The sequence below is a fragment of the Natator depressus genome, chromosome 1, assembly GCF_965152275.1.
Source record: "Natator depressus isolate rNatDep1 chromosome 1, rNatDep2.hap1, whole genome shotgun sequence".
NCBI classification, from domain to species: domain Eukaryota; kingdom Metazoa; phylum Chordata; order Testudines; family Cheloniidae; genus Natator; species Natator depressus.
In genome coordinates, this window is record NC_134234.1 from 161,897,983 (window position 1) to 161,922,273 (window position 24,291).

Here is a 24,291-nt window from a genome sequence, read left to right on the forward strand (position 1 = left end):
TGAAACAAGACTATTTGCAGCACTATGGTTGATGGACTTACAATAAAAACTAACTCGCACAAGATAAAAATACTTAGAACTCATAGTGCTTTACAAGTTATATGCCAATAGTCATAGGATACTTACTCGGGTTACCCATCTCCTACATATTTGAACTGATACCCACAGAAAAGACCAAACCAGCCACCATAAATGTTTACATTTTAAGAGACTGAAGGGATTTTAAGGGATCTGATATAGACCATACCCTCCTCTTCTGTGATCTTGATTATGCTTGGAGATTTTATATGGCAGTGATCTTTCTCCCAGGTTTTCCAAGTTCCTCACAACTGCTCCTCTCTCCATCAAAGCCTCTATTGTGCGCTTCAGTGCAGCAGCCATCTCAGGCTTCAAAAAGAGAAAAAAGAAACACACTCAGATATGGTTCTAAATTAATTAGAATCAATTAATATAGTTACCTGGTTCAACTGTTAGAGGCGGCAAATTAGCAACACAACAAGCCAATGAGGAAACATGAATTGACATCTTACTCAAATATAAAAACTGAAATTTTGAAACTGTAGCCTTGACTCTGCTACCATTGAACTCGATGATGCAAAATCAGGCTCTATCAATGGGAAAAGAGCCAAAACAGTCAATGGGCCTGATTCACGTCTGCCCTGCACCTTGTATGGCCATTTATATCAGTCCACTGATTTGGAATCATTTTGCATGCTGTTTGTACTGGTATAAATAAATACAAGAGGTTCAGGGGAACAGTGAATCAGCCCCAGTGGTTTTAAGGCTCTAATCAGATTTCCATGGACCACTAACACAATAAATAAATCAGTGCATTAACAACAATTTCTCAGTCCAATAACTGGCATAATTTATGGTGTTGCTCACCATAATGAAAAAATCAAATAAAAAGCGTACAAAGGGAATCAGCCAAAGTTTGGCTGATTGCAGATACCACTGATTAGCTAGAGACTTATTTTACATGGTCATTTCAATTACGTATGTGTAAAAAGAACATGGAGCCTTGTTTAGATTCATGGTAAAATATTTCATTGACTTTATAAATGTTTGGAATTTGAGCAAAAGTTTGGCTTTATTTATGAAATAAGGAACTGAAAAGGACAATGTATAAATGAATTCTGCTCCTAACAAGTAATTGTACTGATCTGAGGAATGGACACACTGCCAAAGACTGAACAGTTTCTTTCTTAGCACATATCAAGGCTGGTTTATAGTTTTAGACCAGTTCAACACTCACCCTTCACCATTACTTTATTTCATCTTTATTTATAGAAAAGCTAAAATAAATGTTTCAGTTGTGTGTCTTCAAGATTGTTGGAACTTGGTAAGGAGGATTATCAGCATTCCCAGGGAACAACACATTCATCCTACTATTTATGACACACTAAGTGATGTTGACAGGCAATCTCAAGAACCACAACCACATTGTTAATACAGTGTTTCTAGATGCTGATGTGAGAAGAGGAAGTACTGTGGGGAAACAAATCCCATATGGAGAAGGGAAAACGGAGACTGTAAGTAGCTATAATATCCAACAGAATTATAAAAAATATGCTGTACAGATACTTATAACATCTCACATTAAAACATATTCCTGTGCTCACTTGCTTGATGTAATGGCAAGAGCTGGAAATAAGAAAGTTATGAAATATAGTTAGCAAAATTTTAAAATGGTTAGAATTTAAGTAAACATATCACTGTGACAGTCTCAGCATTCCCTCCCAGCCTGAAGTGACCTTGTGCAATTCCTCACTTACCTTATCTGTAAAATGAGTGAATATTAGTTACCTCCCTCTGAGGTAGGAATCTGAAGCCTTGGTTAACAACAATAAGGTAACCAGAAATATTAACAGCAGTCAGTGAAAGAGCTGTTACTAGAATTCATGCTCTCCTGGCTTGCAGCTCAGTGCACATTGCCCTAGGCCAGGGGTTTTCAACCTGGGGGTTAGGACCCCTCATGGGGTCACAAGGTTATTACATGGGAAGTCACGAGCTATCAGCCTCCACCCCAAAGCCCGCTTTGCCTCAAGCATTTATAATGGTGTTAAATATATTTTTTAAAAGTGTTTTTAATTTATAAGGGAGGGGGGGGTCACACTCAGAGGCTTGCTTTGTGAAAGGGGTCATCAGTACAAAAGTGTGAGAACCACTGTCCTAGGCTATAGGTTATCTTATAGGGGAGAGTTTCCCCTCTGGTTTTACCAGACACGCAAATGCAGCATAGACATGTACCATATCTACAGAGCTTGCTTGGACTAGCAGTGCCAAAAGCCTGGGAACTGACAAGAACAAAGGAACTCTGGCTGGGTTAGAAGGACTCATTCTCCAGAGAGAAGGAAGTTGTTGGGGAACTGTTTGGCAAAAGCAGAATGACACATAGGTGCTGCAACTAGGGGTGTAGGGGGTGCTGCAGCACCCCCTGGCTTGAAGTGGCTTCCATTATATACAGGGCTTACAATGACTCTCAGTACCCCCACTATAAAAACTGTTCCAGCACCCCTGGAATGACACCCAGGACCTGCTGGAGTGTTTGAAGAAACTAGACCTGCCTATGCTACTGTCGGGTTGGTAAGCCTTTAGGTAAGAAGACATGCATGTAGACGGTTTTAAAATCCTTTTTTCAAAATGCTTTGTTCCTATTGTTAAACAGTTAGTAACCCAACAGCAACCCTTTGAGATGTGGCAGTGAATGTGGATCTCACAGTAGGTGCCCATGTGCCCCATGCATGCAAGCTCAGCATTTTTTGTGTAGCAGTGTGTGGCAGGGCAGCAAATGCACTCTGTGCCTCCTCGTGCCCCCATAAGAGGACATAAAGAGTGATGCAACCATGACCCTCCCTTTGTTCCCTCACAACTCAAAGCCTGTGTTAGCTCAGGACTCCAAAGTGGGAATGATGGGCAGATCACAGGATCCACATAGAGTGGGAAATCTATGGGCATAGCTGACAGGAGAGAAAGTGACGGACAGAGTCAAGGAGTACCCATGTTACATGGTATGTTCCACTTCATATAGAGCACATCCATCAGCATAAACTCCCCCCTCTTCAGCTATAACATCCGCTCCACCTCCAAATTTAATGGGGACAACATTAAGGGTGTCTATAGCAGCATGGCATGTGAGCCAGCTATGCTGCCAGTGCTAAGGAAGGAGAGGGACACACAGGATATGAAGGATATCAGCCCTGTGGGTATGACTGGGGCTGAGGGACAATGTCTTGTGGCTCAGTGACCTGAGCAGGAGTTGTAGGGCCCACTTACCAATTTCATTCCCATCCAGCCATGCCTCACTGTGGTATATTTGCAATTCAGAGAGCTGCACAAACTTACCTGAATACAACCTGGTCTACACTAGAAAATAAGGTTGGTTTAACTATGTTGGTCACATAAGCCACACCCAAGGGTGACATAGTTAAGCCAACCTAAGTCCCCATGTAGATCGTACTAAGTTCTTCCATTGACCTAGCTAGCATCTTTCAGGGAGGTGGATTAACTCCACCAACAGGAGAATCCCTCCCATCAGCATAGGCAGTGTCTACAATGAAACACTACGGTGGAGCATTTGTGCTGCTGTAGCGTTACCAATGTAAACATAGCCTTAGACTCTTTTCTGTGGGATTTTATTTGAAAGGGAAAGGGGTTACAGAGGACAATGGTTTAATGCTTTGTGAATATTGGATCAGTTTATTGTAAAAGTAAATAAAAAGTGTTTGACAGGTCATTATAGGAGTTTACATATACAAGTAAAACTACGTACTGTAATATAATTCTACATGGCATGTGAGTATCTTAGAGCTGTTAAAACTAGCTCTATTTTGCAATCAAGACAATGTATTACAAGAATAATTTTTAAATTGTAAGTATGTAAAATCGATATACTACAAGTATAATTTCTCAGATGAATAATAAATATATCCTATATTAGCTATTAGAAAAGGAAGAGTTCAAGATATTTAAGCAAGTTATTGGGCCCGGAGAGATTACAGGTTATTATAGAGGAAAATCTTTATTCTTCTGTGAGAAATGTTAATCCAATCACTGTCATTTTACAATAATTCACCTACAGTTCAGCTAAGCAAATTAATATTATGTTCAATGCAGCTTTTTTTAAAAATGGAGAAAAATATCTTTAAAGATTCTCAAAATACATATTTAAAATGGTCACCAAGTGCTTTATTTGACACAACTGCCGTGTTTAAACTGTGAAAATATATGCCACAAGGTGGTCTTTGTAACCCACATGGAAAAGTCTGTCTAGCACTGGGATTCCTGGAGAAGTACATACACAGAGAGCACTATCACCTGATAGCAGATGGGCAAAACTCAGAATTTTTGCTTTGCAGGAAATGTCAATATTTCAAATTTTGGTTTCAGTCTGATTTGGACCTCGTGGCTTAGTTGTCCTAGTTGCTACGGACCTACCTGATAGGTTTAGGTAGCTGCATTGAACTGGGTATAATTGCCTGAAATGGCCCTTTCAGCAATTATGCCATTCCTTAGAAGTTAGACTTTCCTAACTTCATTGTACAATACTGTGCACTCACCATATTTAACTTATTGGTGCTAGGAAATCCAATATTCTGAACTTCAAAGTAGCTATGTGCATTTACTAACATTTGTATAGCACCTATCACTATGGTATTTAACACCCCAAACCTACTGTCAGCCCCCTACAGATGTCAACTGACATCAACAGTGCTCCAAGTTGAAGCCACTAAGGCTCTGCACAGATGTAATGGTCTGCCTGTGCAGATCATCTTGCAGGATTAGGTCTGAAGTGAGATTTTGTCCAGGAGGATTTTTCTACTTTACTGCATTAATGGTCTGAGTGTAGTATTCTAAAAGGTTAATTTTGTAAGTCTTTTATTAATTAAGAACAAAAGCCCATTAGTGCAGTTTTTTGTTTGGGAATCATAGAAATATCTCATATGTATTACTTTTCATCTGCAGATTTCAAAGGGCTTTATTCCCCTTTTACAGCTGGGGAAACAGAGACAAAGTAGTCAGCTGACATGTGCAACATCACAGTGGGAGAACTGGGAATGGAACCCTGCTCTCCTGACTCACAATACAGTACACTGACCACCCACCATCTCCTCTCTGTTAAAAGACTTTAACAGTACAGTTAAACAATAAGTGAGTCCTAAATTGTGTATGAGTCATTCAAGTAAGGGTTTTTTAACAATTTACATGACATGCATTGCAGATTTTGAGCCAAATACAAGTCACTTGAGGGTTGAATTTGGCACATTGTGATTGATTAGCTCCACTGAATTTCAGTCTTCCTTAATATTGATGAATCAAGCCAGATATTTCTGTACTATTATACTGGCAAATGAGCCTATTGTTTCTAAGATATTGAATTCCCCACTAAAACCATGATCTCTAGAAGAAACCTGGAGCTAGAATAGAGCCCTTCATAATAATTCCAGGGACTAGGTAAAAGTAAAAACAAAAACAAGTTCTGCTTGGCCATAGTGCAGAGTTGCAGCCTCAGGGAGCCTATTCAAACTTCCATCACTGGAGTAAAGTTCATAATAACAGTAGAAGATCAAGCATAGAAAAGGTCTGCTCCTCCATGCCCTTCCAGAACACACACCTTCACATCCATAAGGTCAGGAGGGCCACTGCCACAGAAGGGGACAGAGCTGCCTTCACTAGTGAAGTTTCCATATGCAAGGAGAATTCACCACCTATCTCTAGCCATTTTACATTACTTATATGGCATAAAGTGGCTTTAGTAGACCAGGGAATCTGGCCCAAACTCTGTACAAGTTCTTATATGACCCCTAACACTGTAGTATCTGAGCAACCAAGTTCATCTGAATCAGGATGCCTTTTAAAACAATTATAAAGCAACCCTGCATAGATACTTTACTTAGGCCTGGTCTACACTAGGAGTTGAGGTCGAATTTAGCAGCGTTAAATTGATTTAACCCTGCACCTGTCCACATGACGAAGCTCCTTTTTTTTTTTTTTTTTTTTTTAAACCTTAAAGGACACTTAAAATAGATTTCTTTACTCCACCCCCAACAAGGGGATTAGCGCTGAAATCAGCCTTGCCGGGTCAAATTTGGGGTACTGTGGATGCAATTCGACAGTATTGGCCTCCTGGAGCTATCCCAGAGTGCTCCATTGTGACCGCTCTGGACAGCGCTCTCAACTCAGATGCACTGGCCAGGTAGACAGGAAAAGGCCCACGAACTTTTGAATCTCATTTCCTGTTTGGCCAGCATGGCAAGCTGCAGGTGAGTGCAGAGCTCATCAGCAGAGGTGATCATGATGGAGTCCCAGAATCGCCAAAGAGCTCCAGCGTGGACCGAACGGGAGGTACAGGATCTGATCGCTGTATGTGGAGACAAATCCGTGCTATCAGAACGCCATTCCAGTTTTCGAAATGCCAAAACCTTTGTCAAAATCTCCCAGGGCATGAAGGACAGAGGCCATAACAGGGACCCGAAGCAATGCCGTGTGAAACTTAAGGAGCTGAGGCAAGCCTACCAGAAAACCAGAGAGGCAAATGGCCGCTCCGGGTCAGAGCCCCAAACATGCCACTTCTATGATGAGCTGCATGCCATTCTAGGGGGTGCAGCCAGCACTCCCCAACCCTGTGCTTTGACTCAGTCAATGGAGTGGGAGGCAACACGGAAGCAGGTTTTGGAGACGAGGAAGATGAGGAGGAGGAGGAGGTTGAAGATAGCTCACAGCAAGCAAGCGGAGAAACCGGTTTTCCTGACAGCCAGGAACTGTTTCTCACCCTGGACCCAGTACCCCCCGAATCCACCCAAGGCTGCCTCCCGGACCCGCCAGGCGGAGAAGGGACCTCTGGTGAGTGTACCTTTTTAAATAGTATACATGGTTTAAAAGCAAGCATGTTTAATGATTAATTTGCTCTGGCATTCGCAGCCAGTACAGCTACTGGAAAAGTCTGTTAATTTGTCTGAGGATGGAGCGGAAATCCTCCAGGGACATCTCCATAAAGCTCTCCTGGATGTACTCCCAACACCTCTGCAAAAGGTTTCTGGGGAGGGCAGCCTTATTCCGTCCACCATGGTAGGACACTTTACCACACCAGGCCAGTAGCACGTAGTTGGGAATCACTGCAGAACAAAGCATTGCACTGTATGTTTGTTGACGTTCAAACAACATCCGTTCTTTATCTCTGTGTTATCCTCAGGAGAGTGATATCATTCATGGTCACCTGGTTGAAATAGGGTGCTTTTCTTAAGGGAACATTCAGAGGTGCCCGTTCCTGCTGGGCTGTTTGCCTGTGGCTGAACAGAAATGTTCCCCACTGTTAGCCATATAGTGGGGAGAGAGGGGAGGGGTTAGCCACGCGGTGGGGGGAGGCAAAATACGACCTTGTAATGAAAGCACATGTGCTATGTATGTAATGTTAACAGCAAGGTTTACCGTGAAAGAGTGTACCCATTGTTCTATAAAACGTGTCTTTTTAAATACCAGTCCTTTTTTTTTTCTCCACTAGCTGCATGTGTTTCAAGGATCACAGTATCTTCTCCTTCCCAGAGGCTAGCGAAGATTAGAAGGCGAAAAAAACACAGTCGCAATGAAATGTTCTCTGACCTCATGCTGTCCTCCCACACTGACAGAGCACAGACGAATGCGTAGAGGCAGACAATGTCAGAGTGCAGGAAAGCACAACATGAATTCGAGAAGAGGTGGCGGGCTGAAGATGAGAGGTGGCGGCAGCATGATGAGAGGAGGCAGGATTCAATGCTGAGGCTGCTGGAGGATCAAACTAATATGCTCCAGCGTATGGCTGAGCTGCAGGAAAGGCAGCTGGAATACAGACCGCCGCTACAGCCCCTGTGTAACCAACCGCCCTCCTCCCCAAGTTCCATAGCCTCCTCACCCAGACGCCCAAGAATGCAGTGAGGGGGCCTCTGGCCACCCAGCCACTCCACCCCAGAGGATTGCCCAAGCAACAGAAGGCTGGCATTCAATAAAGTTTTAAATTTTTTAAGTTTTTAAGTTTTAAAGTGCAGTGTGGCCTTGTCCTTCCTTCCTCCCCCCCCCCACCCCCGGGGTACCTTGGCAGTTATCCCCCTATTTGTGTGATGAATTAATAAAGAATGCATGAATGTGAAGCAACAATGACTTTATTGCCTCTGCAAGCGGTGATCAAAGGGGGGAGGGGAGGGTGGTTAGCTTACAGGGAAGTAGAGTGAACCAAGGAGGGGAGGGGGTTTCATCAAGGAGAAACAAACAGAACTGTCACACCATAGCCTGGCCAGTCATGAAACTGGTTTTCAAAGCTTCTCTGATGCGCAGCGCTCCCTCCTGTGCTCTTCTAACCACCCCGGTGTCTGGCTGTGCGTAACCGGTGGCCAGGCGATTTGCTTCAACCTCCCACCCCGCCATAAATGTCTCCCCCTTACTTTCACAGATATTGTAGAGCGCACAGCAAGCAGTAATAACAATGGGAATATTGGTTTCACTGAGGTCTAAGCGAGTCAGTAAACTGCACCAGCGCGCTTTTAAACATCCAAATGCACATCCTACCATCATTCTGCACTTGCTCAGACTGTAGTTAAACAGCTCCTGACTACTGTCCAGGCTGCCTGTTTATGGCTTCATGAGCCATGGCATTAAGGGTCAGGCTGGGTCCCCAAGGATAACTATAGGCATTTCAACATCCCCAACAGTTATTTTCTGGTCTGGGAAGAAAGTCCTTCCTGCATCTTTTGAAACAGACCAGAGTTCCTGAAGTTGAGAGCATCATGTACCTTTCCCAGCCATCCCACGTTGATGTTGGTGAAACGTCCCTTGTGATCCACCACTGCTTGCAGCACTACTGAAAAGTACCCTTTGCGGTTTATGTACTTGCCGGCTTGGTGCTCCGGTGCCAAGATAGGGATATGGGTTCTGTCTATCGCCCCACCACAGTTAAGGAATCCCATTGCAGCAAAGTCATCCACTATGACCTGTACATTTCCCAGACTCACTACCCTTAATATCAGCAGATCTTTGATTGCGCTGGCTACTTGCATCACAGCAGCCCCCGCAGTAGATTTGCCCACTCCAAATTGATTCCTGACTGACCGGCAGCTGTCTGACGTTTGCAAGCTTCCAGAGGGCTATCGCCACTCAGGGGCAGGGGAAAGCAAGTCACAAAGTTCCATGAAAGTGCCCTTACGCATGCGAAAGTTTCGCAGCCACTGGGAATCGTCCCAGACCTGCAACACTATGCGGTCCCACCAGTCTGTGCTTGTTTCCCAGGCCCAGAATCGGCATTCCATCGCACGAACCTGCCCCATTAGCACCATGATGCCCACATTGCCAGGGCCCGTGCTTTGAGAGAAGTCTGTGTCCATGTCCTCATCACTCTCATCACCGCGCTGATGTCGCCTACTCGCCCGGTTTCGCTTTGGCAGGTTCTGGTGCTGCATATACCTCTGGATAATGCGTGTGGTGTTTAATGTGCTCATAATTGCCAAAGTGATCTGAGCGGGCTCCACGTTTGCCGTGGTATGGCGTCTGCATGGAAAAAAGGCGCGGAACGATTGTCTGCTGTTGCTCTGACGGAGGGAGGGGCAACTGACGACATGGTTTACAGGGTTAGCTTACTGGGAATTAAGATCAACAAAAGGGGTGGCTTTACATCAAGGAGAAACAAAAACAACTGTCACACAGAATGGCCCCCTCAAGGAATGAACTCAAAACCCTGGGTTTAAACAGGCCAATGCTCAACCCATTAAGCTATCCCTCCCCCCGGTATTCCAGGCAGCACTGAATCTCCATTAAACTTTTCAAGGTGCCCCTGACAGACCTCACCGAAACTACTGTCGGCCATTGATTTCACGGGAGGGATGGAGCGAGGGAGGGGGGAGCAAATGAATACAAAACAAATCTGGTCTATTTCTTGTTTTGATCCACTCCATCTATCTTTTACATCTTAGGCTGGCAGCAGATGGTGCAATAGGACTGCTAGCCATCCTCATCTCCTGGCTGCTCGCCAGAAGACAGTGCAATACGACTGCTGGCAGGACTAAAGAGAATGATCTGGTCAAGTCACTCCTATTTATGTCCCTGCGCCCATGTCTGCCCAGACGCTCCTGACCGACCTGACTGACGCGGCCAAGAGCATCTAGGACATGATGACGATGGTTATCAGGCCTATTGCACTGTCTGCTGCCACAAGGGAATGAGCTGCTGATGTGTAGCAATGCAGTACCGCGTCTGCCAGCACCCAGGAGACGTACGGTGACACTGAGCTGAGCAGGCTCCATGCTTGCTGTGGTATGGCGTCTGCACAAGTAACCCAGGAAAAAAGGCGCGAAACGATTGTCTGCTGTTGCTTTCACAGAGGGAGGGAGGGCCTGACAACATGTACCCAGAACCACCCACGACAATGTTTTTGCCCCGTTAGGCATTGGGATCTCAACCCAGAATTCCAATGGGCAGCGGAGACTGCGGGAACTGTGGGATAGCTATCCACAGTGCAACGCTCCGGAAGTCGACACTAGCCTCAGTACTGTGGAAGCACTCCGCCGAGTTAATGCACTTAATGCACTTAGAGCATTTTGTGTGGGGACACACACAATCAACTATATAAAAATGATTTATAAAAAACCAACTTCTGTAAACTCAACCTAATTTCATAGTGTAGACATACCCGTAGTACCTGCTCTTATAATCTTTACTCAGAGGAGTATTCTCACCAGAGCCAATGGGGACTCCTTACAGGAGTGAAGAATGCAAAAACCCAACCCAAAGTTTGTGATGGCAGCAGTTTTACAGATTGCACTCAAAAACAAAACAAGGTAAAACTCTAGAGCCTACAAGTCCACTCAGTCCTACTTCTTGGTCAGCCAATCGCTAAGACAAGTTTGTTTACATTTATGGGAGATAATGCTGCCCGCTTCTTGTTTACATCACCTGAAAGTGAGAACAGGTGTTTGCATAGCACTTTTGTAGCTGGCCTTGCAAGATCTTTACATGCCAGATAACCTAAACATTTGTATGTCCCTTCATGCTTCGGCCACCATTCCAGAGGACATGCTTCCATGCTGATAATGCTTGTTAAAAAAATAATGTGTTAATTAAATATGTGACTAAACTCCTTGGGGGAGAATTGTATGTCTCCTATTCTGTGTTTTACCCACATTTCACGTTATAGCACGTTGTTCGTTTTAAGAACACTTTCACTGTAGATTTGACAAAACGCAAAGAAGGTATCAATGTGAGATTTCTAAAGATAGCTGCATCACTCGACCCAAGTTTTAAGAGTCTGAAGAGTCTTGCAAATCTGAGAGGGAAAAGGTGTAATGCACGCTTTCAGAAGTCTTAAAAGAGCAACACTCCAATGCAGAAACTACAGAACCCGAACCACCAAAAAAGAAAATCAACCCTCTCCTGGTGGCATGTGACTGACTCAAATGATGAAAATGAACATGTGTCGGTCCACACTGCTTTGGATGGTTATTGAGCAGAACCAGTCATCAGCATGGACGCTTGTCCTCTCGAATAGTGGCTTGAAGCATAAAGGGACATATGAATCTTTAGTGCATCTAGCAAATAAATATCTTGTGATGCCAGCTACAACAGTGCCATGCAAATGTCTGTTCTCACTTTCAGGTGATATTGTAAACAAGAAGCGGGCAGCATTATTTCCTGCAAATGTAAACAAACTTGTCTTGGCAATTAGATGACCAAGAAGTAGGACTGTGTGGACTTGTAGGCTCTAGAGTTTTACATTGTTTTGTTTTTGAGTGCGGTTATTGTTTTGCTCAAAATTCTACATTTGTAAGTTGCACTTTCATGATAGAGATTGCACTACAGTACTTGTATTAGGTTAAATAGTATTTTTCAATTCTTTTGTTTTTTAGAGTGCAAATATTTGTAATCAAAATATAAAGTGAGCACTATACACTTTGTATTCTGTGTTGTAAGTGAAATCAATATATTTGAAAATGTAGAAAACATTCGAACTATTTAAATAAATTGTATATTATTAACAGTGTGATTAATGCGATTAAAATTAATTTTTTAATCGCTTGACAGCCCTAAAAAATAATCATTTAAATTGGAGGTTGTCCAGGAGAATCGGTTTGCCCAAAAGCCTCATGTCAACCCTGTGCATACCAGTGTGATCACGACAAACATGAGTTGATTACATTTGGAAGGGTGGAGACAAGGGCATTAAATATATCACAGGCACCTGCAACTATGGAAGACGTAATGGACACATCTGTGGAGAGGATAGTGCTTCTACCCATGTAATCGTTCTGCAGATAGAGGTCTCCAGGGTTGTCAATTTGCACCATTCACAAACACTGAAGCCACAAAGACAGTTTATTTAAAGGCTTCACTACCCCCATGTGCCCAGAAGTTATAAATAGTCTTCACTTATAACCACAGTCAAATACTAGCTCAGAAGCACTTCACCCACATTGACCTTACCTTGCTTTCCCTTTCTCTTCACCAACCCCTCAGCAGTCTCCTCTTAGAGGATCTTTTGTATATGGAAGACATGTCATCTGAGTGAGCTGAAAGCCGTTCCATGCACAGACTTCTTTGGGTCATCAATTAAGGGCTCTAAAAAGGGAGAGGGCTAGGGAGTCAAGTTCTCTTAGATCAATATTTACTCCACAGAGGAGAGCCACACTATTGTAATTATATCTAGCAAGTGGCAGAGCACTCCTCCAAGAGCATGCTCATTTGGGAGGATATTTAATGTTCCCAGCATGAAAGAAGTCCACAATACAGTCTTTTATCAATCATGTAAAATTAGAACAGGGACAAGCAAGCATAAAAAGTGGGAGGAAGGGACAGAGGGGTGGGAGACATGGGGCAGGCATATTTTTTATGCGAGTTACAGAACCACCCAGTAGTCAACAATCTGCGACAGGACATTGAACATGAATCTACCAGTCAGTTTTAGTGCTTAATAACCCTGTAGCACAGAAACTGGCAGTAAAAGTCATCCAGTTCGAAAAAGACCCAATGTGCTTTGGCTCTGCAGTAAGCTGGACTAAATTCTGGGGCAAGGGCCCATGGTTTCTAACCACTCTGGCAACATTCTGTGGCAGTCTGGAAATTCTGCAGCAACTTCAAATAAAGCCTTTGCAAGACTGGTGTTTCATAAAAACTGATCACGTAAATTTTGCATGCATGTTAAGACCAGAAACTTATTTTTAATAGAAGAAATTTGGATACTCAAGCAGGCTTTTTTTTAAATGACCTACAATACAGTAACTTGTGTTATTTTAATATTAAATTCAATATATGTTATGCTGCTCCTAAGTTTTCAGTGTACTGATTATTTTATATTGACATTAACCTGCAGCAGGGTGAGTCAATTCAACAGGAACAATGTTATAACAACGCAAGAGCTTTAAATTGACTGTGTAGTCCTGGGGAGTTAGGGGGAGGAAGCATGCAGCCATCCATACAGCTAACTCTTCCCATGTAGGAAAGATCAACCCTGCAGTTAGTATCAGAGTGGGAGGAACTATACTCCAGAAGCGCTTGCACTAATTTAACTGTGACCAGGGGCTCACAGCCGGAACAGTCAATGCAGCGTCTACATTAACACTGCGTTGCCCTAACTGCATCGACCTAAGCACTAAGCCTCTTGCAGAGGTGCAGTTACTAGGTCGGTGTAGTGGGCGACTTACATCGGTGAGAGCAACATTGTATCGTAGACACTTACAGAGTTAGGTTGACATAAGCTGCCTTACATCAATGTAGATCAGGCCTTAGTTTTAGGGTGAGGATTGTATCCGAGTTTCTTTCAGCTAATGATGCAATTAATACAAGACATTTAAATTCAATGGGCATTCCTGATTAAATTATAAACAAAGTTTCCACCATAAATAGCATTACACTTCTCAAGTGATGTTTAAATATGATGCTGGTGGTGGGAAACCACATTTTCTTGAAGTTGTAAAATACTGGCCAAATGTTCTTGTGAGTTTACACTTCAAAGGAGGGCTAGGTGGGGTGGTGTCAAAATATTGCAAAAATTAGAAGCGAGTTGCAAGGGATTGTAGCAGGGTGCTGGTGCAGAAGCACCTAATTAGCCTCTGCCAGGTCAGCTTAAATCAAGGGAAGGAAATTGGGACTGATGGAAAAGGCCTGATGCCAGCCTGAGGATTGGCAACACCTGCTGGCCTGACAAGCCAAGGGCTATAAAGGCTGGGAGGAAGCCAGAAGGAAAGGCACTGTCAAGGAGAAGTCAGTCAGGGAGGGAGCTAGAGGCATGCTAGCTGAAGGCTGACTCTGCCTGTAAGGAAGACAACCAAACCTGTAAAGCTTGTATATAGATGGACACTGGTGGTGGGACAATGATAAGTAAATAAGCACAAGCCTGAAGCCTCTCCGAGCCTTATTGGGGAGGGCAAGCGGGCTTCAGGAAGAGGGGCAGGTCGTGAACCCTGTTACAGGGAACAACGGTGAAATTTTAATTATGGAACAAGTTCACTATCATAATTTGATACGCCAGTGCTAACAAGATAGAAACATACACCCTGTAACTGTTATAGGATTTAGGACTAGATTCACAAGATAGCTTAGCTGGCAATGTCCCCAATTTACACACCACTGGGTATTCACAAAACCCCCATGCAGTTGCCACCAAAACCTATAGGGGCAAAGTGAATTTAGGCTCTTAAGTTTTTGCAATAAAAGTTCCCTAGGTGCCTACATCTCTGCCTCTGAGCATGGGCACTGCTGCCTCACTTAATGGCCAGACACATTAGCCCCAGTGTAATTCATGAACTGGGAGAAGACCGACATTCCTCTGCCTAATTTGCCTGCAAGGCGTGATCTGGTCGGCCTGCTCAGAGCTCACTTAACCCACAAAAATGAGGAGCAGGACCAGCTCCAGTGCAAGCTCTGCTGTTGAGGAAGCCTTGGCCGTGCAATAATGGAGTGGAAGCGCTGACAGATTCTGGTACCTGGGGGTGGGGAGAAAGAGGGGGCTGTGACTGGAAAAGTCTGCACATCACTTGACTAGGTCCTGGGTCTGGAGTACAGACCTCTTACTCAAACACCTTTCGGTGACTAACTTCACAATTTAGTTCACAGCTGAGAATCCCCAAGGTAAGACTGACACCTAAATCTGGACCAGAGGGAGGTGCAGAACACCCTGAGAGAGGTAGGGCTTAGGACACACCCCTTCCTTTAGCATTTTCCATGGGCTAGCTTATGCTTTTTAATTCATGTGTGAGGTGCCTCTCCCCTCCAATTCATTGTATAAAAGGCACAAAGCTCAAGCTTTCTAACCCAGACTTTGTGAATCCCACTGATTTTTTTTGTTTGTTTTTGTAAGTTCCTAAAAGTTAGGTGTGGTGACGCTCAGCATTGCAACGCCCAAGGCCCTTTGCAAATCTAGCCCTTAAATCCAAAATGCTGGCTTTGGATTTTTGTTTTCAAAGCAACATGCTCCTAGTTACTACACTAGGATACTCTACTACAAACTGGCTCATTTTTACATACCTTATGCAGGCAAAACTACCCCTTGAAGACTATCTATCCGAATAAGTAGTAAGACATTCATGAGCAGACCTCTAAATTAAGTTCACATATTAGTTCTCTCCTGTGTGTTTGGTTTCTGGATGGACAGTGTTCTATTTAAGATACTGAACAAACATGAAGTAGTGATTCATTTAGTTTAAATTGAGTAGCCTGAATGGCTATACAGGTTCTAGAGCACTCCAGTACTCGCTTCAATTAAAGCAATGTTGTTACATTTAAAGCCTAATCACTTTTATTGAGGTATTTTCTTACACAGGTTAACCCAATAGTTCAGTGGATATGCAGAGCATGCTATGATAGAATATGGGGACTGTTGATTGACTGGAACTAGGGATTGTAGAAGTTTCTGAATCATGCTTACACATCCATAAAAGATGCTTCTATAGCACCATCATAGTGCCAAAGGATGCTACACTTCTGTGCCTTAAGTACTCATAGAATAGCAACAGTATTCACCGCAACTTGGAAGGGGGCAGAATGGGGGAGAATTTAAGAAAAAAGCCTAAATACAAAAACGTGATTACAAAGAGTTCAAATATATCTGCTTAAGGCAACCATCCCATCTCTTCCATAGGGTTAAAACGTTACCTAAAAACCAAATTGTCAGAGACCTTTTGGCCCGATTTTCACAGGTGCCAAGCACGAGAGACTCCTATTGACTTCAATAGGCATTGGGTATTCAGCACTTCTGAAAACCGGGCCATAAGGCTACTCACCAGGGTGAAAAATGTCACTGATGCCATCACACCCTGGGCAAAGCAGTTATGTTTTAAATTGAAAACATATTGTCAGTACATTTCGAAGGAACTGCATTCTCTTGCTTTTGTTATTCCCTTTCCATTCTTGGGTTCACTCTATCTACCCCACCCCCCAAATAATAGAGGGTATAATCTTTTTCAGCTGTAAGAACCAAAGACTAATTTTGGGGCAGGAGGGAAGTTATTTTAGGTTGACTAATTAATATACACCCAGTTGCTCAAGTATTCAGGACCCACATTACTTTGAGAGAAAATGGAGACTCAGGGTTGTTTTTTTTTAAATAAGTTTTATTAAAACATTTTAAAATAGAATCAAGAAAATTTATCACCAAAGCTAAGTTATTAATGTAAAACTAAAAATAAAGCAATACAAGTACTAAATCAATATAAAATAGTTAAATCAACAAAATTGTCTCAACATTGGATTAAGTTAAAACAAATTAGTTGTAGAGATAATCAATCCTTAGAATGTGTAAGGAAAATTCTATGAAGGAAGCTGGTTGTTTGGTTATATCAGGGGTCGGCAACCTATGGCATGCCTGCCAAACACGCACGCGAGCCAATTTTTAACGGCACGCTGCTGTCTGCCGGACCCGGGCAGACAGCAGCATGCCACTAAAAATCCTGCCAGGCCCAGCCCGTTCTTTTCCACCCCCCGCCCACCGCTCTCTCCTTGCAGGGCAGGCAAACTTCCCCCTCTCCCCACCTCTTCCCCCAGCATGCTGGGTTCCTGCCCCTCCTTCTCTCCCTCCCTGCGGCTGATCAACTGACGGCCCTTGCTCTGAGTAGGAGAGGTAAAAGCGGAGCCGCAGCGCGCTCTCTGCTCCGAGGACCTTGGGGAAGGGGGTGGAATCAGGACATATCCCCTCCAGCCCCCTGCCGTGAGCCGCTCAGGGCAGGGGGCTGGGAGCACCCTCACAACCCCAGCCCATACCCTCAGTCCTCTGCCCTCTGCCCTGACCCCTGCACTTCCCACCCCAGCCATCTGCCCTGACCCCTCCTCACACACCCCCAGCTCTCTGCCCTCACCCCTGCACCCCCCACACATCCCAGCCCTGTGCCCTGACTCCGGCACCCTCCTCACACACCCCCAGCCCCCTGCCCTGACTCTTGCACCCCCCACATCCCCACTCCCACCCTGAACACCAAACGGAAGCTCCTGCGCGCGCGCGCACACACACACACACACACACACATTCCCACCTGTACCCCTCGCACCAAATGGGAGCTGCCCAGGTAAGCGCTCCACACCCAAACCTCCTGCCCCAACCCTGAGCCCCCTCCCTCATTCTAGCTCCTGGGCAGACCCTACACCCCAACCCCCAGCCTGCTCCTTCACCCCCAGCCCTGTTCTCGGCACACTCCCACCCTCATCTCAGTGCAAAGAGACGAAGATATTGGCTAGAACCAGGGAGAAGGTAGGTACCTACTCTATGTGGACAGGGCCGTGACTTCAGACCTGCAGCGGGCTGAGCGGGGCCGGCAGCCAGGACCCTGGCTGGCAGGAGCCGGCAGACGGAACCCCAGACAGACAGCAGGCTGAGCCGCTCAGACTACTGCCAGTCTGGGGTCCCGGCCACCAGCCCCGCTCAGCCCACTGCTGGTCTGGGGTTCTGGCTGCCTGCCCCTTGCAAGCCAGGGTCCCGGCCGCAAGCCCCGCTCAGCCTGCTGCCGGCCTAGGTGATGAAGCTTCTTAAACATTTTGAAAACCTTGTTTACATACAACAATAGTTATATAATATATAGACTTATAGAGAGACACCTTCTAAAAAACGTTAAAATGTATTATTGGCACGCGAAACCTTAAATTAAAGTGAATAAATGAAGACTCGGCACACCACTTCTAAAAGGTTGCTGACCCCTGGGTTATACGAACCACAACTAAGAAATGTTATCAACTGTAACCAAGTCTATGACTTGAGCTGGCTAAGAGCTTAATACTGAAACAAAGTAAGAATGTCTGAACCACAACCTCAGAGCCAATTAAGCTTCCTTCCTAAAATTTTATTCTTATGTGGTAGCTAACCCTTTCATCTTCTCCCAAGATATCATCATATAAACTTTAACAAAACACTTTTGATAAGTTAGACATTTGGAAACTGTCCATACCCCTAATCATTTCTGTTGCCCTTTTCTGAATCTTTTCCAATTCCAATATAAATTTGCTTGACTGATGACAAATTCATAGTACCCTTCCGGTTTTGGAGCTAGGCTATAGGTCAAAGAACACTCTTCTGAAACCTTTACCTTGATAGAAAAATTACTTTAAAGTCTATCAGGATTAAGTTTACAAATATACAATTTTCCATTTTTTATATAAGGACAACATTCTCATACAGGCTATTTCTCGAGGTGCCTTCCTACTCTACCTATGATTTCTCTCAGATTTCAATGTCTGTGTCCATTCTCTCCGTGTCACCCTCCCATGCACTAAACTGTAATTATTTCACTATGCTACTCCCCACCACCACCCCACGTGTTCTCTCTCACCTACTTTAAATTATTTTCTCATCCTCTCGTCCCTATTCACCTACCCATTCAGACACTGATTTGAGTGACTTAAGTAGGCTTGGCAGAATTCAATTTTTATAATTTTGAGGGATTACACCAATTTTAAGCATATATTTATTTATTTCAATTATCCACAGTTACAGGAAATTATGAGCAGGAGAGCTCAATTATTTAATGACAAGCATTGAGATTTAAAAAGTTAATGCTTTGTAACTGTTAAGCACAAGTTGTCAACACCACATGTCAAAAACATACAAAGTAAATATCTTTAAATCAAACTAACAAGTTCTCAAGCCAAAATTTTTCTTACTTTGCTTATCAGTAAATTTTTATTATTAGCGACGCCAATAGATATTTAATTCTTCCAAGCCTAGACTCAATGGCCAGATGGCCAGAGGACAAAAACCCAATGGCCAGAGGGCAAAACTGACTGCTGCTGTTTAGGAACAAGGAGAAGCCAACCAGCTCCCCCCTCACACCAGCTGCTGGAAAAGGACAGGATGCTGGAATTGCTTATATTAGGATTTGTTTCCAGGCCCAGCATGGAAGCCCTATCTTTTATAGCTTCTGTCTAGTAGACATTGATTAATGTGGAAACCTAACCCCTTCCAGCCCCTCTGGCTGCTGGCATAGAGCAGCACAATATTCTTTCCCTTCATTCTGCTGCACAGTTGAGGGTGGTGGTATTATTTACATCACAGTCCACCTAGGAATCCCAATCATAGATCAGAGCCCCACTGTGCTAATCGGTGTACAAACCACACAATGAAAACCACAGTCCCTGGCCTCAACAATTTATGATTAAGGCTATGATTTTGTCACAGTTATCTTTAGGAAAGGTCAGGGACAGGTCACGTGCAAACAAACAAAAATTTGTGGAAGCCCGTGATCTGTCCCTGACTTTTACTAAAGATAACTGTGACAAAATGGGGAGGGTGGGGGGGGGGTCCAGCACCCACCCCTGCTGCGGCTCCGGGGTCCCTCCGCCATCCACAGTGGCTGGGAGTTGCAAGGCCACCCCCTCCCCGTCTGACAGCTCCAGCCCCGCCACCCTTGGGCTGAAGCAGAAAATGTCACAGAAGTCTCTTGAAGTCACGGATTCCATGACCTAATCTTAGCCTCACTTATGATCCAAGTAGTAACTCTACCCCTCACCCCTCCATTCTTTTGCAGTCTCCTTTGCCGGGAATCACTCCAGGGCTTGCCTGTGCTGCTACTCATAGCTTTGTCAAGCAGCAGCGGCAGCTCAAAACTAGCCTGACTCTTTCCAGTTTAAATTATTTGCTTTTGGTTGCATCTGCAGGGTGCTAGGCATTTTCAAATCAGTTTCCACACTTCTGCAATCTAGAAAAACTCTGAGCAAGAGAGTACCATAGGACTGGAAGGGTCAGAGGGCAGTCTCCTGCTACTGCCGGCAACTTCATCGCAAAATGCCTTTCATAAACTTACCAATCTCTGACTTAAACCTACTTAGGTTAGGTCTGCCACAGAGGCATGGGTACTGCATGGCCTCCAGAAGACGGAGGCTGCATTGGTTTATATTCACAGCCACAAAGGGAAGAAAGTTAAACTTTAAAACCTTGATTCTGCAGAAAATTATGGTAGTGGGCCTCACACTCTAGTAATTATTAGATATTAGGAACCAGATTTCATGGTCTGAATGATCTTATTTGATTCACCTTTACAGCTCCCCCATTCCTGGGGCATGGCCATTCTCCAGCACCAATTAGATAAAAACTTTCAGCCTAATGAATTATGCAAGGATGCCCACAGCCCAAGGTGTCCTTTATAGCTGTCAAATGCTGGGACATCCCAAGGATGTCCCATAGATAGAGGCCAGAATGTACCATGAGAGCCATTATAGCGGCTCTAGGGCCACTGAAAGATCTCTACATAGGAAGGAGTCACCTTGGAGGGTAGTTACACTAGGCTTACATTTGCAACACCAGATTGCATGAGTGAAACTGAGCCCAGTATTCATCTTCTCAACCTTGAGAACCCCTCGATTTAATTGCTCCCCCTCCATTCCAATGGTTGGGGGCAACGTACCAAAACAAAAAATAAAGTTTACGTAACTAGTTTATGGCTAGTATTGAGAATGGTTGCTGTCCATTTTTAGTATTATGAACGTGATGATGTTATAATGCAAATTTATCACTCATTCCTATCATTCTGCAGAGACAACATCCTCAGTAAGGATATGCTTTTTGGATGAAACAGAAAAATATCCTGGGATGCTCACTCTCCCAGGCACAGGGATGTACATGGTGTGCAAGCTAAGAGAACAGCCACATCACATCGAGCTAAACAGTTAGCCACCACTGTCCTCCTCTTGAGTTTTTCTAAAAGAACTCATGGAGGTTGTCAGGGTTCCTTCCCCACTCTGAAAGCTAGGGTACAGATGTGGGGAGCCGCATGAAAGACCCCCTAAGCTTATTTCTACCAGCTTAGGTTAAAACTTCCCCAAGGCACAAAGTCTTTGCCCTTGGATTAGGTAAACGCTGCCACCACGAAGTGATTTAACAAACCATCAGAGAAAGGACCACTTGGAGTTCCTATTTCCCCAAAATATCCCCCCCCAAGCCCTTACAGCCCCTTTCCTGGGGAGGCTTGAGAATAAACAAGATGAGCACAGACCAGCCTTGGATTTTTAAGACCCAAAAAAACCCAATCAGATTCTTAAAAAACAGAACTTTAATAGAAGAACAAAAAAAGAACAACTCTGTAAGATCAGAATGGAAGATAATCTTACAGGCAGTCAGATTCAAAACACAGAGAATCCCTCTAGGCAAAACCTTAAGTTACAAAAAGACACAAAAACAGGAATACACATTTCCTCCAGCACAGCAAATTTCACAAACCAAAACAAAGAAAACCTAACGCATTTTCTAGCTAGATTACTTACTAACTTTACAGGAGTTGGTGGGCTTGCATCCTTGATCTGTTCCCGGCAAAGGTATCACACAGACAGACAAAAGCCTTTTCCCCCCTTCAGATCTGAAAGTATCTTGTCCCCTCATTGGTCATTCTGGGTCAGGTGCCAGCCAGGTTACCTGAGCTTCTTAACCCTTTACAGGTAAAAGAGCTTTGCCTCTGGCCAGGAGGGATTTTATAGCACTGTATACAGAAAGGTGGTAACCCTTCCCTTTATATTTATGACCGAGGTAAATATGGCAAGTTGGCAGCTAGTGTGCAGGTTCTGTCCACCTGCTCTCCTGAGCCTGCACTATTCATTTAGGGCTGCACTGCCAATTATGGGCACACCAACGTTAACAGATTCTGCAGCCTCATTGGAGTGAGTTGATGCACTGCAAACAGCTCTCTGCTACCAGTGCCCTGGACTTCAAATTATGGAGGTAGCAGCGTTGAATCAAACCCTGCCTTCCTGGCTTTGTTTTTTTTTGGGGGGGGGGGTTGAAGGGGGGGGAGCACGTGCCACACCAAGTGTATTGGCTCTTTGTTTTCTGGCCAAGTTCTACAACTATGTTCTGCCTACCTAAATTCCTCTTATAGTTTAAGTAGACTAGGATAGTCTTAGTTTCTTTGGGTGGATTACTATTTAAATGGTCACTAAATTCCACCCCAGACAGGGCTGCATTTTAATGGTGGGTGAAGAGTGAGGGACTGCAAGATTTATTACAAGTAACCAAAGTCAATGAAGTTAAAACATAAGACAGCTTACAGTATCTACAATTTCTCCCAAATAATTTCAGAAGTACATGGGTTTGGGTTTTTTCACCATTTTTATTGAAACTTTTTACAGAATACTTTTTAAACAGGACAAAATGCCATGGTAAAGGAATGTAAACTGCAAGAAACAGTTTGAAGTATCCAGACACTCTCTAATAAGAGTTTTAGTTTGAAGACAAATGCAGTAGGCAAGATAATATGCAAACAGTATACACAGGGTCAGCAGTGAGAACTAGGAGTTTTGCATCAGGTTTACTTCAAAGTTTTTATAACAATATAATACTCTATTCACTAGACCAAAATTACCTTATCATACATAATTTCTATGACAAGAACTTGTAGATATGGACAGTAACAATTTACAAGTATAATCAAGCTATATTAATCTCATTAACACTGCTAAATCTATATTCCTACTACAAGAATTTTTAAAGTCATCCATCTAATAAGATCTTGCTAGACCCTTAAACAAACACTTGACCAAAGAGAGACCTGGACCCAACTAGAGTTGCCTGATCTGCATGTCCATTTGGTTCATTCCATATCAGTCAGGGGCTAGGGAAAAAGCAGAATTCAAATGCTATATAATATTGTTTGGTTTTGGTCAGCAATGTATTTTAGCAGAATAGTTAAAAATAAGGCAGTTCATTAACTGGTATTTTATATAAAAGCTGCAGAAAATACAACAGCAACAAAAACAAAAGTATTTCACAGAAATCTAAGAAAAAAGATATATCAAATATACAAGGTAAAAGCAGCATCACTTTGACACTGTGCTTTAAAAAAAAAGATGAATGAAAAGATTTCTGTCGTGATATTAAAAAAGAATTTGCTTTCTTCTTGAAGAAGACTACTAACATTTTGCACAGCAACTTTTTTTTTTTTAATAATCACCTCATTTAAAAACGTGTATTGATAGACATAGAATTGTCATATAACATCACCACCATCTTTGCTCAGAGTGTCTGACTTTATACAGTGAAGCTGATAATCTATTTTTTAAAAAAAAGTGTCACAAGATGTCAATACATAGTCTACTTGATAGTAGAACAAAAATAAAGCAAATGCCTTTTAAACCAACACCATAAAGAAAAACCCTAAAGTGTTTTGTAGACAAAAAACAAAACCATTTTGCAAACATCAGCATTTTGAGATCTCACCAGTAAAATCAGAAATCCTAGTTACATATTTATTTATATTCTACAACTACTCTTTATCATCGCCTAATTAAAGCACATTAAACCACTGAATTATACACATTTTCTTTAAAAAAAACGAAAAAACACCTTTAAAACAGTGCACATAAGTTTGTTTACTTTAAAACATCACATGTAACAAGGTTAATATTAATTTCAAAACAATTAAGTTTAAGGGCATGGAACATACAGTTACTGAATAAATACATGAGTATTTCTGCTTTATTATACACTACCAAATCCAAAGTATGTCTCTCAAAGAAAGCTAGAGATAAATGACTCCAAAGATTTTTCAAACCTCTTCCACACAGCCCTTTCTCTGAAAGGTTTTCCCAACAACGCTGTTATCTTAGGATAAGAATATAAAAAATAAAGGTGCATGTTTTAGACGTGCAAGTATCTTTCACTTTGGGTGCTCAAGCAGAGGTTCTGTGATAGCTATTCCCCACTCCACCCTCCTCTAAAACCTTGAGGGAAATCCTTCACACTAGCCAGGTACAAGTGCCTACATGATTTACACCAGAAGTATCATCCTGGCGTTTATGGTATGGGGGAAGGGGCAGGGGGAGAGAATGTGGAGGAGAGGCAGAAAAGAGAAGTAGAGTGGTGGGAAGCAGGGC

The 24,291-nt window shown here is 43.3% G+C and overlaps 1 protein-coding gene across 3 annotated transcripts in view; it reads right to left on the bottom strand.

The window, feature by feature from the left end:
- MRPS6 (mitochondrial ribosomal protein S6) overlaps positions 1 to 24,291 on the bottom strand; it is a 72,924-nt gene that overhangs the window by 13,326 nt on the left and 35,307 nt on the right. For all 3 annotated transcript variants that reach the window (XM_074970333.1, XM_074970315.1, XM_074970324.1), the window contains exon 2: positions 248 to 387. In XM_074970333.1, coding sequence (XP_074826434.1) covers positions 248 to 387 — 140 coding nt within the window. The remainder of the gene's footprint in view (positions 1 to 247; positions 388 to 24,291) is intronic.